Source organism: Rana temporaria, chromosome 4, assembly GCF_905171775.1.
Source record: "Rana temporaria chromosome 4, aRanTem1.1, whole genome shotgun sequence".
Taxonomy (NCBI): Eukaryota; Metazoa; Chordata; class Amphibia; order Anura; family Ranidae; genus Rana; species Rana temporaria.
In genome coordinates, this window is record NC_053492.1 from 111,095,310 (window position 1) to 111,110,521 (window position 15,212).

At 40.2% G+C, this 15,212-nt stretch overlaps 1 protein-coding gene across 14 annotated transcripts in view; it reads right to left on the bottom strand.

Moving 5' to 3' along the window:
• Positions 1–15,212, bottom strand: part of LOC120936435 (thyroglobulin-like) — a 115,028-nt gene that overhangs the window by 34,272 nt on the left and 65,544 nt on the right. For 9 of the 14 annotated variants that reach the window (XM_040348759.1, XM_040348764.1, XM_040348760.1 and 6 more), the window contains 4 exons: positions 12,400–12,627; positions 6,619–6,828; positions 2,877–3,104; positions 135–344 (listed from right to left, as the gene is read on the bottom strand). In XM_040348759.1, the coding sequence (XP_040204693.1) occupies positions 135–344; positions 2,877–3,104; positions 6,619–6,828; positions 12,400–12,627 (876 nt within the window). The remainder of the gene's footprint in view (positions 1–134; positions 345–2,876; positions 3,105–6,618; positions 6,829–12,399; positions 12,628–15,212) is intronic. The other 5 variants (XM_040348763.1, XM_040348762.1, XM_040348757.1 and 2 more) reach the window with 3 other exon arrangements.

Consider the following 15,212-nt stretch of genomic DNA (forward strand, 5'->3'; position numbering starts at 1 on the left):
TTTTTATTATACTCAGGTGCAAAGACATGTATAGTAATGAAATCTCTGTTGTGTGTGTTTCAAGTTTTAGAAGTAAATACTAGTGGTGTAGATATTTTTTCTGATGAGTTCTGTGGCCTAGAATGGAGACTTACCATGCCTTTCACATGTAGCTTGTGTTAGTCCAGGTGGAGTTTTTGTGCCAACAATCTCTGCGCCCATTGCGCTGACACACCAGCAGTGCCCGGTGCTGCCATGGCACTGCTGTGGTTTGTAATTGCCCTTTTCATCACACTGTGGAATGTGATTACCAATTATCTTCTTTGCCAGAGCTTCTTGACGCTCCTTCAAGCATTTTGTCAAGTCTGTCAACATATACAGAAAAGATTAATGACAACCAAAGCTCTTTGCAAGGAAAATGCTCCAAATTTATGAACAGGCTTGGGAAATCTTGAATTGCTGGCAGGAAATGCCAAAAATCTGCAATCTGTAGACAATGAAGGGATAACCTTACCCCTAGAAAATAATTTGAGCAGTTTGTAGAGCCAGTTGACCTTTTTATTATACTCATGTGCAAATACATGTATAGTATACCCAGGGCTTTTTTTCTGGGGGAACTTGGGGGAAATCAGTTCCACCACCTCTGGCTCAGACCCTTTGGTGCCTACTCACCACAATCACTTGTAAACACAGAAGTCTCATTTATTTATTTATTTATTAAAATTCTTAAAAGTACAAAAAAGTACAAAACGCAGTCAGTTACCCGTAGGCCTCGATGCGCCGAGAACAACAATACAGCAACAACCAAAAAAAACACACACAGGTCAAATTTAAAATAGTTAGCAGATCAAAGAACTATAAAAACCTATGTAATTCCATAGGCTAGACTGAAAAGCTCAGTTTTTAAAAGCTTCCTGAACTTAAAAAGATCATTCTCAAGCCTTAATTTTAGAGGCAGGGAGTTCCAAAACTGTGCTCCCTGAACCGCACTCGTCCTCCCTCCGCATTTTTTCTTACGAAATTTAGGAATCACCAAAGTTTCCAAATTAGCCGACCTTAAGGTACGGTTGGGCACATACTTGGTGAATTTTTCCTGCAGGTACACTGGCCCCTTGCCATGGGTAGCCCTGTGCACCATGCATCCAGTCTTAAACAGAACCCGTTCCTTCACGGGTAGCCAATGCAGGGCTCTCAGCGATGGCGTGATGTGGTCACGACGACCAACACCCGTGAGTAGCCTCGCAGCGGCATTCTGAATAAGCTGTAATTTGTGCATGATGTTATTAGGTAAACCCAGGTACAAAGCATTACAGTAATCTAATCGACTTCCGATAATGGCATTGACCATGGAGATCTTATGCGATTCTTCAATGAAGTGAAAAGTCAACCACAAGAGTTTCAAGTGGAAGTGACAAGAACTCACCACCTGGTTTACCTGTGGTCGTAGCGTCAATCTCTCGTCCAAGATGATTCCCAAATCCCTGACCTGGGTGACTGGCACTGGGACTGATGAAAACGAGTCCGGCCAGGTAGGGAAACCGCCCGACCATGGCTGATTGCATAAAACCATGCACTCAGTCTTGGAGCCATTGAGCATAAGTCTTGTTTCTGTGTTTACAAGCAACAGCTCTGCACTCTGTGTGTAACCCCCTGAACTCTGCACTCTGTATGTAATGCAATCCTGGTATTTAATGACCCTTTAAGACCCTTCTACTGTTTGTGAAATCTGAAGGGGGTCTTGGTTGAGTTCCTGCACCTATTTTCTGAGAAAAAAAGCTCTGAGTATACCACTCCATTTTATTTACCTACAGAGTTTGGACATCATAACTGGTTTTAGGCACTGGAAAGTTGAAGAGAATTTATTTGGGCTTACAGGAGTAATAAAAAAAAAACTCCAATACAGAAGCAGTATTTAAAAAATATATATATATATATATATATATATATATATATATATATATATATATATATATATATATATATATATATATATATATATATATAGGCATACCCCAGTATATATATATTTACAACCACTTTAAGTTTAATCTTTGCAACATTCTATTGCAAAATAATTTTTTTGTGTGTTTAAAGTTTATACATGCACTGGACACACCTGAACGAAATCATTTAGAGGAGTGTCCACATACTTTTGGTCATATAGTACAGGTGTAGGTGAGGTGGTCAGTAGGGATGAGCTCAGTCTTCAGTCTGAACACAATTTCAGACCAAACATGTGACCTAAAGCAAAAGTCGCATGATTGAGGGTTGTCCATAGTATTGTGTTTGTTTTTTGTAATTGGAAACTAGAGACTGCTCTGAATCCTACAGACCATTTTATCAGTAATATAAAAGTATCTGAAAGGCACAATTAGGAAGCAGAGCTTCTGTATTTAGTAAGTAAATATGGCTATATATATTTGTTGACTGGGCTTGTGCACCTAAAACCAAGCTGAGTGGGCAAGTATAATTTCCATATTGCCTGCAAGACAATGGGGGTTATTTACAAAAGGCAAATCCACTTTACACTACAAGTGCAAACTAGAAGTGCAAATTGCACTGACAGTGCACTTGGAATTGCAGTCGCTAAAAATCTGAGGGGTGGATCTGAAATGAGGGGAAGCTCTGCCGATTTTATCATCAAATCATGTGCAAGCTAAAATGCTGTTTTTTATTTTCCTTGCATGTCCCCATCGGATCTACAGTGACTGCACTTCCAAGTGCACTTTCAAGCGCACGTTGCACTTGTAGTGCAAAGTGGATTTGCCTTTTGTAAATAGCCCCCTCTATCTTCTAAGCCCTCACTCACCAAAGACCTCTCCAGAACCAATCAATGAGATGATATAAATTATTTTTATGCCAAAGATATGCAGAGAAGTTGTAGAACTGAGTCTTACCTTGTTTTACACATGTAGCTGGTGTTTGTCCAGGTGGAGTTCTTGTGCCAGCAATCTCTTCGCCAATTGCACTAACACACCAGCAGTACCCGGTGCTGCCATGGCACTGCTTTGGTTGGTAACTGCCCTTTTCATCACACTGAGGAACAAAACCACCTATCACTTTCTTGTCTCCTCCCAGAGCTACCTGACGTTCCTTCAAGCATTGTGTCGAGTCTGTCAACATGTCTAGAGAAAAGAACAGAGGTTACAGGGAACATACTTATAAGGCTTCATTTCCACTGCAGTTTTTAAGCCACTTTTCTGAGCGTTTTTTACAGCTTAAAAACGCCTGTCCATGTTATTCTATGGCATCATGCCCACATAGGCGTTTTTGAGCTGCAAATGGCATAGGTGTTTTTGAGCTGTAAAAAAACACGCAGGACCAGGGCGTTCTGAAGCTCCAGAGTAGAGCTGTAAAAACGCTAGACGTTAAAAAACGCTCAAAAACGCGCGAAAACGCTCAAAAACGCTACCGCGGCATTTTTAAAGCTCCAGCTCACAAAAAAAAAAAAAAAAAATATTTTTTTATTTTTTTTACAAAATAAACATGGACAGGCGTTTTTAAGCTGTAAAAAAGGCTAACAACAGTGGCTGTAAAAATGCCAGTGGAAATGAAGCCTAAGGCCCCGTACACACGACCAGTTTCCTCGGCAGAATTCAGCTTCCGACCGAGTTTCTGGCTGAATTCTGCCGAGGAAACTGGTCGTGTGTACACTTTCGGCCGAGGAAGCCGACGAGGAGCTCGGCGAGGAAATAGAGAACATGTTCTCTATTTCCTCGTTGTTCTATGGGAGCTCTCGTCCCGCCGAGCTCCTCGGCGGCTTCAGTGCTGAACTGGCCGAGGAACTCGATGTGTTTGGCACGTCGAGTTCCTCGGCCGTGTGTACGAGGCTTAAGGGTTTAAATGTCCAGAAATAGTAACAGTTTAATAAGGAACACTGCATTACTGCTGTGAAAAAGTATTACAGTGTATCTAAACCCTCTGTAATATCTGTGTAATTTTAAAAAGTTATTTCTTTTTTTTTAAACGCTCTGATTTAAATTGACCATTTGCTGCCCGGGCCAATTTTGTCATTTTTCACATACATGATAAAATAATTTTTTTTTGCTAGAAAATTACTTAGAAACCTCATACATCATATATATATATATATATATATATATATATATATATATATATATATATATATATATATATATATATATATATATATATATATACACATGCATATATATATATTATTATTATTATTATTATTATTATTATACATGATTTATATAGCGCCAACAGTTTGGGCAGCGCTTTACATCAGGGAAGACAGTACAGGAGGGATCAGAGGGCCCTGCTCGTTAGAGCTTACAATCATATGTATATATATATATATATATATATATATATTCTAAAATCAGAAGCCCTGTACAACGATATGGTTGTTGCAATTTTTCCTGTCACACAATATTTGCGCAGCGAAAAATCAAACACAGATTTTCAGGGAAAAATACACATATTAATTTTAGGGCACACAAACACAATATAATACCCAATTCTTTGGTATAATATAAAAGATAATGTTGTGTTGAGTAAATAGATAAGAAACATATCAAGATTTAACCTCCCTAGTGGTAATCCTGAGTGTGGCTCGGGGGAGAATTTTCATTACCAAAAGCGGTAACCCCGAGCCACACTCGCAATTTCCTGGTAAAGTTACTTACCTTGTCCCCAGGAGCCTGCGATGTCCTCACGCTGTATACTCCACTTAATTCATCACTGTGCCGGCGGCAAATTCAAAAAAGTTTAAAGAAATACATAACACATACTGTAATCTGTAAGATTACATTACTGTATCACATCATTTCACCTCCCTTTTGTCTCTAGTGCTTTGTCCAGTGCCCTGCCTGCACTTTTATATTATATACACTGGGCCAGATTCACAGACACTTACGTTACTCCGCGACGGAGTAACGTATCCCATTTACGTTACACCGCCGCAGGTTTACAGCGTAAGTGCCTGATTCACAAAGCTCTTACCTGTAAACTTGCGGCGGTGTAACATAAATAAAGCCCGCCTAATTCAAATTGGGTGGGCACCATTTTAATTAGGCGCGTTCCCGCGCCGAACGTTCTGCGCATGCTCTGTGTTTAAATTTCCCGACGTGCTTTGCGTGAAATTACGGCGCCCCAACGTTTTTTTTTTAACTGCGACGCGCGTTACGGTGTTTCGTATTCCAGGACGTCTTACGGGAAAAAAAACTAAATTCGACGGGTGAACGACGGCCATACTTTAACATGGCTGATCTAAAGATAAGCCATGTTAAAGCAGGTGTAACTTTGTGACGGGTAAAAACGACTAGTGACGACGTACGAGATTGCGACGAACGCGCGGATCTTCGCGGATCGCCGTAACTAGTCATTTGCATATTCTACACCAACCGCTATGGAATCGCCACCTAGCGGCCGGCCTAGAATTGCATCCTAAGATCCGACGGTGTAAGTCAATTACACCTGTCGGATCTTATGGCTATCTATGCGTAACTGATTCTATGAATCAGTCGCATAGTTAGGACAGGCGGATCACAGAGATACGACGGCGTATCAGGAGAATCTGGCCCACTGTTCTTTCTGCCTGGAAACTTGAGAATGTCCATAGCAACCAAAAAGTGTCCCTTTACATCAAAAGTGGTTTTAGATCAGCTAGAAAACAGCGATAATAAATTAGAATCACTTGCAGAATTGAGCGATAGTGATTTGTGGGGAAATTCATCATCAGACACTGAAAGTGACGACAGCGACAATTCTGCAACTGAGCACATTTCTGTGTTTTTGATTTGATTACATTATTGAATACAATTTATTATTATTATTATATTATTATTTTTTTTTATAATTATTTATAGTTATTTGTTATATTATAATTTTTGATTTTGTGTTTCAAACTTTATCATACCCGGGATGTTTACTAGACTCTTGTTTGGACAGATTTAAGTGAGTTATTCCTAAGAATTACAGGCCTACAATCTAAAATGGCAACTTCCATTCGGCTGCTTCTGGCAAGGAAAGTGAGTGATAAAATCCACGTCACTTCTGTATTCATTCATCACAGGGGAGAGGGAGGAGTATATGTTCCTTCCTCTCTTCTGTGGGCAGTCGACCCCTCTTCTTGTAATGATGCCTGGCTCCACAGTGGAAGAGGAGACCCTGGGAATAGCAGCAGGCTGCAGTGGGAGGCAGGCCCATTTGCAATCACTCTAAAAATTATAGGACGGCTATAGAGCCTCTCAGGTCACATTTACATAAATAAATAGACAGCATGGCTCGAGCTGGTATCAAAATGGGATGCCTACAAGACCTATTCTCACTTGAGCATTTTGTAGCTCCAAAAAGCTTTACATTAAAAGTGCAGTGTGGCTTGACGCTTTTGTAATTTAGGCCACCAAAGAATTCAATGAAAATACCTGAAAACACAAAAGCGTGCAAAAACGCGTGCATCACACATTTTTCTTCCTATAGTTATTAGCTATATATATATATATATATATATATATATATATATATATATATATATATATATATATATATACATATGTCTGATAAGAACAGTACGCAATCTCTGTTGTGTGTGTTGTTTCAAGTTTTAGAAGTAAATACTAGTGGTGTAGATATTTTTTCTGATGAGTTCTGTGGCCTAGAATGGAGACTTACCATGCCTTTCACATGTAGCTTGTGTTAGTCCAGGTGGAGTTTTTGTGCCAACAATCTCTGTGCCCATTGCGCTGACACACCAGCAGTGCCCGGTGCTGCCATGGCACTGCTGTGGTTTGTAATTGCCCTTTTCATCACACTGTGGAATATGATTACCAATTATCTTCTTTGCCAGAGCTTCTTGACGCTCCTTCAAGCATTTTGTCAAGTCTATCAACATATACAGAAAAGATTAATGATAACCAAAGCTCTTTGCAAGGAAAATGCTCCAAATTTATGAACAGGCTTGGGAAATCTTGAATTGCTGGCAGGAAATGACAAAAATATGCAATCTGTAGACAATGAATAACCTTACCCCTAGAAAATAATTTGAGCAGTTTGTAGAGCCAGTTGACCTTTTTATTATACTCATGTGCAAAGACATGTATATTATACCCAGGGCTTTTTTTCAGAGGGAACTTGGGGGAACTCAGTTCCACCACCTCTGGCTCAGACCCTTTGGTGCCTGCTCACCACAATCACTTGTAAACACATAAGTCTTGTTTCTGTGTTTACAAGCAACAGCTCTGCACTCTGTGTGTAACCCCCTGAACTCTGCACTCTGTATGTAATGCAATCCTGGTATTTAATGACCCTTTAAGACCCTTCTACTGTTTGTGAAATCTGAAGGGGGTCGTGGTTGAGTTCCTGCACCTATTTTCTGAGAAAAAAAGCTCTGAGTATACCACTCTATTTTATTTACCTACAGAGTTTGGACATCATAACTGGTTTTAGGCAATGGAAAGTTGAAGAGAATTTATTTGGGCTTACAGGAGTAATAAAAAAAAACTCCAATACAGAAGCAGTATTTAAAAAAAAAAAAAAAAAAAATATATATATATATATATATATATATATATATATATATATATATATATACACTAGCTGAATACCCGGCGTTGCCCGGTTTTCCTATCTTAACCTTTTGGGGAGGAAAATCATAGTAATATAAATATACCCATCTTTTATATAAGGGTGTAGGTAAGGGTTAATTTAACTGTCATATATTTTTATTTGGCATATAAGTAATATGTGTACCAGGTATTATTGAAATATCTTCAGGCGTACAGAAGTTATGTGGGAACATACATTTCCCATTGATTTGCATGGGACTTTAAACAAAAACCCTGACCCTCACAAATGGGGGTAGTTAAGGGATAAATTAACTATCCTACAGTTTAAGTGGACATATAAGTAACATGTGACCAAGTGTTATCGAAATATCTACAGCCGTTTGGAAGTTATGAAGTAACATGTATTTCCCATAGAGTTGAATGGGACTTTAAAGGAAAACCCCGACCATGGCAAATGGGGGTGGGTAAGGGTTAAACCACCTATCCTATGTTTGTTGCTGACATATAAGTAACATGTGTGCCAAGTTTCATGTTAATATCTTTAGCCGTTTGGACATGATGCTGGAACATGAAGTAACATGTATTTCCCATAAAGTTGAATGGGACTTTAAAGAAAAACCCCGACCATGGCAAATGGGGGTGGGTAAGGGTTAAACCACCTATCCTATGTTTGTTGCTGACATATAAGTAACATGTGTGTCAAGTTTCATGTTAATATCTTTAGCCGTTTGGACGTGATGCTGGAACATGAAGTAACATGTATTTCCCATAGAGTTGAATGGGACTTTAAAGAAAAACCCCGACCATGGCAAATGGGGGTGGGTAAGGGTTAAACCACCTATCCTATGTTTGTTGCTGACATATAAGTAACATGTGTGCCAAGTTTCATGTTAATATCTTTAGCCGTTTGGACGTGATGCTGGAACATACATACATACATACATACATACATACACACACACACACACGTTCAGTTTTATATATATAGATAGGCATACCCCAGTATATATATATATATATATATATATATATATATATATATATATATATATATATATATATATATATATATTTTTTTATATATATATATTTACAACCACTTTAAGTTTAATCTTTGCAACATTCTATTGAAAAATATTATTTTTGTGTGTTTAAAGTTTATACATGCACTGGACACACCTGAACGAAATCATTTAGAGGAGTGTCCACATACGTTTGGTCATATAGTAGGTGAGGTGGTCAGTAGGGATGAGCTCAGTCTTCAGTCTGGTACCTACCCATGTGATACCTACCCACGTGGGTAGGTATCACATGGGTAGGTACAGAGCATGATGGGACTGTGAGGCCTATATAAATCCGATGCAAGCCACGCACTTGTCATTGCAGCGAGGAAAGGCGACGTGTCAACATCGGGAGAAGGAGAGAAGTGAAGAACATGACGTCACAGCACGGAAGAAGAACTCACAGCACGGAAGGAGAAGACGACGTACAGCACGGAAGAAGGCACCGGACAGCGTTGCCCGGTTTTCCTATCTTAACCTTTTGGGGAGGAAAATCATAGTAATATAAATATACCCATCTTTTATATAAGGGTGTAGGTAAGGGTTAATTTAACTGTCATATATTTTTATTTGGCATATAAGTAATATGTGTACCAGGTATTATTGAAATATCTTCAGGCGTACAGAAGTTATGTGGGAACATACATTTCCCATTGATTTGCATGGGACTTTAAACAAAAACCCTGACCCTCACAAATGGGGGTAGTTAAGGGATAAATTAACTATCCTACAGTTTAAGTGGACATATAAGTAACATGTGACCAAGTGTTATCGAAATATCTACAGCCGTTTGGAAGTTATGAAGTAACATGTATTTCCCATAGAGTTGAATGGGACTTTAAAGGAAAACCCCGACCATGGCAAATGGGGGTGGGTAAGGGTTAAACCACCTATCCTATGTTTGTTGCTGACATATAAGTAACATGTGTGCCAAGTTTCATGTTAATATCTTTAGCCGTTTGGACATGATGCTGGAACATGAAGTAACATGTATTTCCCATAAAGTTGAATGGGACTTTAAAGAAAAACCCCGACCATGGCAAATGGGGGTGGGTAAGGGTTAAACCACCTATCCTATGTTTGTTGCTGACATATAAGTAACATGTGTGTCAAGTTTCATGTTAATATCTTTAGCCGTTTGGACGTGATGCTGGAACATGAAGTAACATGTATTTCCCATAGAGTTGAATGGGACTTTAAAGAAAAACCCCGACCATGGCAAATGGGGGTGGGTAAGGGTTAAACCACCTATCCTATGTTTGTTGCTGACATATAAGTAACATGTGTGCCAAGTTTCATGTTAATATCTTTAGCCGTTTGGACGTGATGCTGGAACATACATACATACATACATACATACATACACACACACACACACGTTCAGTTTTATATATATAGATAGGCATACCCCAGTATATATATATATATATATATATATATATATATATATATATATATATATATATATATATATATATATATATATATATATATATATATATATATATTTTTTTTTATATATATATATTTACAACCACTTTAAGTTTAATCTTTGCAACATTCTATTGAAAAATATTATTTTTGTGTGTTTAAAGTTTATACATGCACTGGACACACCTGAACGAAATCATTTAGAGGAGTGTCCACATACGTTTGGTCATATAGTAGGTGAGGTGGTCAGTAGGGATGAGCTCAGTCTTCAGTCTGGTACCTACCCATGTGATACCTACCCACGTGGGTAGGTATCACATGGGTAGGTACAGAGCATGATGGGACTGTGAGGCCTATATAAATCCGATGCAAGCCACGCACTTGTCATTGCAGCGAGGAAAGGCGACGTGTCAACATCGGGAGAAGGAGAGAAGTGAAGAACATGACGTCACAGCACGGAAGAAGAACTCACAGCACGGAAGGAGAAGACGACGTACAGCACGGAAGAAGGCACCGGACAGCGAGAGGAAGAACCGGGGTGCGCCGAGTCAACAGCGGAGAGCGGCGAACATAGAAGGAGACCCCCGGAGAGTTGAGAAGACCCCCCGGATAGCGGAGAAGACCCATCGGGATAGCGGAAGAAGAAGCCCCCCCGCCGAAGACGCCGGAGGAAACCCGCCGGGGGGTGGGGGCTTTTTTAAAAGCGACCCCCCCCGGCGGTGGAAGAGAACCAGACGGCGGCCCCCACCCACCCGAAGACGTCAAAGAAGAAGCCCCCCCTGGTAAACAGAGCTAATAAAGAAGACAGGGGGAGCCTCCGGAGCAGAAAAATAAATTATTTTAAAAACCCTTGTGTGGTGTGTTTATTAACTTTGACATTTTTCCTACAGGTGAATGGTTAGGGGTACGATGTACCCCATATCCATTCACTTAGGGTGGGGGGCCGGTATCTTGGGGGCCCCCTTATTAAAGGGGGCTCCCAGATTCCGATAAGCCTCCCGCCCGCATACCCCGACAACCAACGGCCAGGGTTGTCGGGAAGGGGCCCTGTCCTCATCAACATGGGGACAGGGTGCTCTGAGGTGGGGGGGCCGCAGTGCGCCCCCCTGCCCCAGAGCTCCCAACCCCCCCATGTTGAGGGCATGCAGCCTGGTACGGCTCAGGGGGGGGGGCGCTCGCTCGTCCCCACTCCTTTCCTGGCTGGCCGGGTAGCGTGCTTTGGATACGGGTCTGGTATGGATTGTAGGGGGACCCCCTACGCCGTTTTTTTCGGCGTAGGGGGGCTCTCCTTACAACCCATAACAGACCTAAGGGCCCGGTATGCTCCTGAGGGGGGAACCCATGCCGGATTTTTATTTAAAATCCGGCGGGGACTTCCCCCTCAGGATTCATAACAAACGCCGCACACGTGTAGAATTGGCGGGAATCCAAGTCGGATCTCCCGTCGCTTCTATGACGGCTCTGTCTCCATCGCGGCAAGCCAGCTCGGCGCTGGCTCCCGCGATGGGGCTCGTAGGTGCTCAATCTCGCCGAGAAAGGGAGCGAGATTGACACAATATCGAGTTCACCTACTGTAAGCCGACAAACCCACCAGCCCCCAACCCCCCCCCCCCCCCACCTCTCAACTTGAAAAGTGTTTTTTTTTTTTTTCTGTTTGCTTGGGGCCCCCTAATTTCTTCAAATGGCCCTGTGTGCACCTAAAACCAAGCTGAGTGGGCAAGCTTTCTCTTTATTTTTTCCTTTTCAAAGGAGTCATTTGCAGGTCCATCCCAGGCCAACAACCATTTTTTCAACAAGAACATTTATAAGGGGCTTTCCAGCTCTCTGATACACCTGAGTGAAAACCTTTTTCCTTTCAGCTCGTGTGCCTAATATAACTCTGTGTTCTGATTATGTGATTTTAAGGCTAGAGGGACAACAGGTGTAGGTGGTAGCACAAGAACTTGGCCTTTGGAAGAAGGAAGTATAATTTCCATATTGCCTGCAAGACAATGGGGGTTATTTACAAAAGGCAAATCCACTTTACACTACAAGTGCAAACTAGAAGTGCAAATTGCACTGACAGTGCACTTGGAATTGCAGTCGCTAAAAATCTGAGGGGTGGATCTAAAATGAGGGGAAGCTCTGCCGATTTTATCATCAAATCATGTGCAAGCTAAAATGCAGTTTTTTATTTTCCTTGTACGTCCCCCTCGGATCTACAGCGAATGCACTTCCAAGTGCACTTTCAAGCGCACGTTGCACTTGTAGTGCAAAGTGGATTTGCCTTTTGTAAATAGCCCCCTCTATCTTCTAACCCCTCCCTCACCAAAGACCTCTCCAGAATCAATCAATGAGATGATATAAATTATTTTTATGACAAAAATATGCAGAGAAGTTGTAGAACTGAGTCTTACCTTGTTTTTTACATGTAGCTGGTGTTTGTCCAGGTGGAGTTTTTGTGCCAGCAATCTCTTCGCCAATTGCACTAACACACCAGCAGTACCCGGTGCTGCCATGGCACTGCTGTGGTTGGTAACTGCCCTTTTCATCACACTGAGGAACAAAACCACCTATCACTTTCTTGTCTCCTCCCAGAGCTACCTGACGTTCCTTCAAGCATTGTGTCGAGTCTGTCAACATCTCTAGAGGAAAGATCAGAGATTACAGGGAACATACTTATAAGGGCATAAATGTCCAGAAATAGTAACAGTTTAATAAGGAACACTGCATTGCTGCTGTGAAAAAGTATTGCGGTGTATCTAAACCCTCTGTAATATCTGTGTAATTTTAAAAAGTTATTTCTTTTTTTTAAACGCTCTGATTTAAATTGACCATTTGCTGCCCGGGCCAATTTTGTCATTTTTCACATACATGATAAAATCATTTTTTTTTGCTAGAAAATTACTTGGAAACCTCATACATCAAACATCATACATCATATATGTGTATATATATATATATATATATATATATATATATATATATATATATATATATATGTGTGTATATATATATATGTGTGAATATATATATATATATATATATATATATATATATATATATATATATATATTATACATGATTTATATAGCGCCAACAGTTTGGGCAGCGCTTTACATCAGGGAAGACAGTACAGTCACAATACAAATCAATACAGGAGAGATCAGAGGGCCCCGCTCGTTAGAGCTTACAATCATATGTATATATATATATATATATATATATATATATATATATTCTAAAATCAGAAGCCCTGTACAACGATATGGTTGTTGCAATTTTTCCTGTCACACAATATTTGCGCAGCGAAAAATCAAACACAAATTTTCAGGGAAAAATACACATATTCATTTTAGGGCACACAAACACAATATAATACCCAATTCTTTTACCCATTATAAAGATAATGTTGTGTTGAGTAAATAGATAAGAAACATATCAAGATTTAACCTCCCTAGTGGTAATCCTGAGTGTGGCTCGGGGGAGAATTTTCATTACCAAAAGCGGTAACCCCGAGCCACACTCGCAATTTCCTGGTAAAGTTACTTACCTTGTCCCCAGGAGCCTGCGATGTCCTCACGCTGTATACTCCACTTAATTCATCACTGTGCCGGCGGCAAATTCAAAAAAGTTTAAATAAATACATAACACATACTGTAATCTGTAAGATTACATTACTGTATCACATCATTTCACCTCCCTTTTGTCTCTAGTGCTTTGTCCAGTGCCCTGCCTGCACTTTTATATTATATACACTTAGGGCCAAATCCTCAAAAGAGATACGACGGCGTATCTACTGATACGCCGTCGTATACCTGTTTCTAACTATGGAACTGATCCACAGAATCAGTTTTCCATAGTTAGGGAGAAGATCCGGCATGTGTAAGGGACTTACACTGCCGGATCTTAGGATGCAGTACCGCATCCGCCTCGGGTATGCAAATTAGCACTTACGGAGATCCACAAAGCTTTTCAGCTTCGTTTTTTCTCCGTAAGTTTTAGTTTGCAAACGCAAAATTAGGGCTGCTTTTACAAAGTGTAAAGTTAGTACACCATGTAAAAGCAGACCCTTCTGTCCAGCGACGCGATTTTTTTTTTGTTTTGAATTTTTATTTTTTTCGCCATATCTTAATTTTTTCCTGACACAACTTTATTGACCCAACGCGATCCACAAAGCTCGGCGTAACGTAATTTCGCGCTATGCACGTCGGGAAAATGACGTCATGAGCATGCGCAGTACGGCCGGCACAGGAGCGCGCCTAATTTAAATGGGAATCGCCCCCATTTGAAGAGAAACGCCTTGCGCTGGCGGAATTTAAGTTACACAGCCGAAAATTTCTAGGTAAGTGCTTTGTGGATCGGGCACTTAGGTAGAAATTTTAAGGCAGTGTAACTTAAATGGAAAAAATTACGTTACGCCGGCTCTTTGTGGATTTGGCCCTTTCTGCCTGGAAACTTGAGAATGTCCATAGCAATCAAAAAGTGTCCCTTTACATCAAAAGTGGTTTTAGATCAGCTAGAAAACAGCAATAATAAATTAGAATCACTTGCAGAATTGAGCGATAGTGATTTGTGGGGAAATTCGTCATCAGACACTGAAAGACAATTCTACAACTGAGCACATTTCTGTGTTTTTGATTTGATTACATTATTGAATACAATTTATTATTATTATATTATTTTTTTTTTTATAATTATTTATAGTTATTTGTTATATTATAGTTTATGATTTTGTGTTTCAAACTTTATCATACCCGGGGTGTTTACTAGACTCTTGTTTGGACAGATTTAAGTGAGTTATTCCTAAGAATTACAGGCCTACAATCTAAAATGGCAACTTCCATTCGAAACAATGTATCACTTTGCTCGTCAAAAATCTGACATAATCATACAGCCAGAGAGGTTACATTTGCATATGCATATATGCCTGTGAAATGGTAACAAATGAGAGCAACTAAAATTATCTATAGGCAACTCTTTTATAGATTTAACTTTATTGCTATCACAATAATTGAGCAACAACCTTGCGATAGCTTGTACAGTAGCAGGTACTCTTTATGGAGAGATCAGGGGTCTATTAGACCTCAGCCCTCCCTCCTGGTTTGATCGGCTGCTTCTGGCAAGGAAAGTGAGTGATAAAATCCACGTCACTTCTGTATTCATTCATCACAGGGGAGAGGGAGGAGTATATGTTCCTTCCTCTCTTCTGTGGGCAGTCGACCCCTCT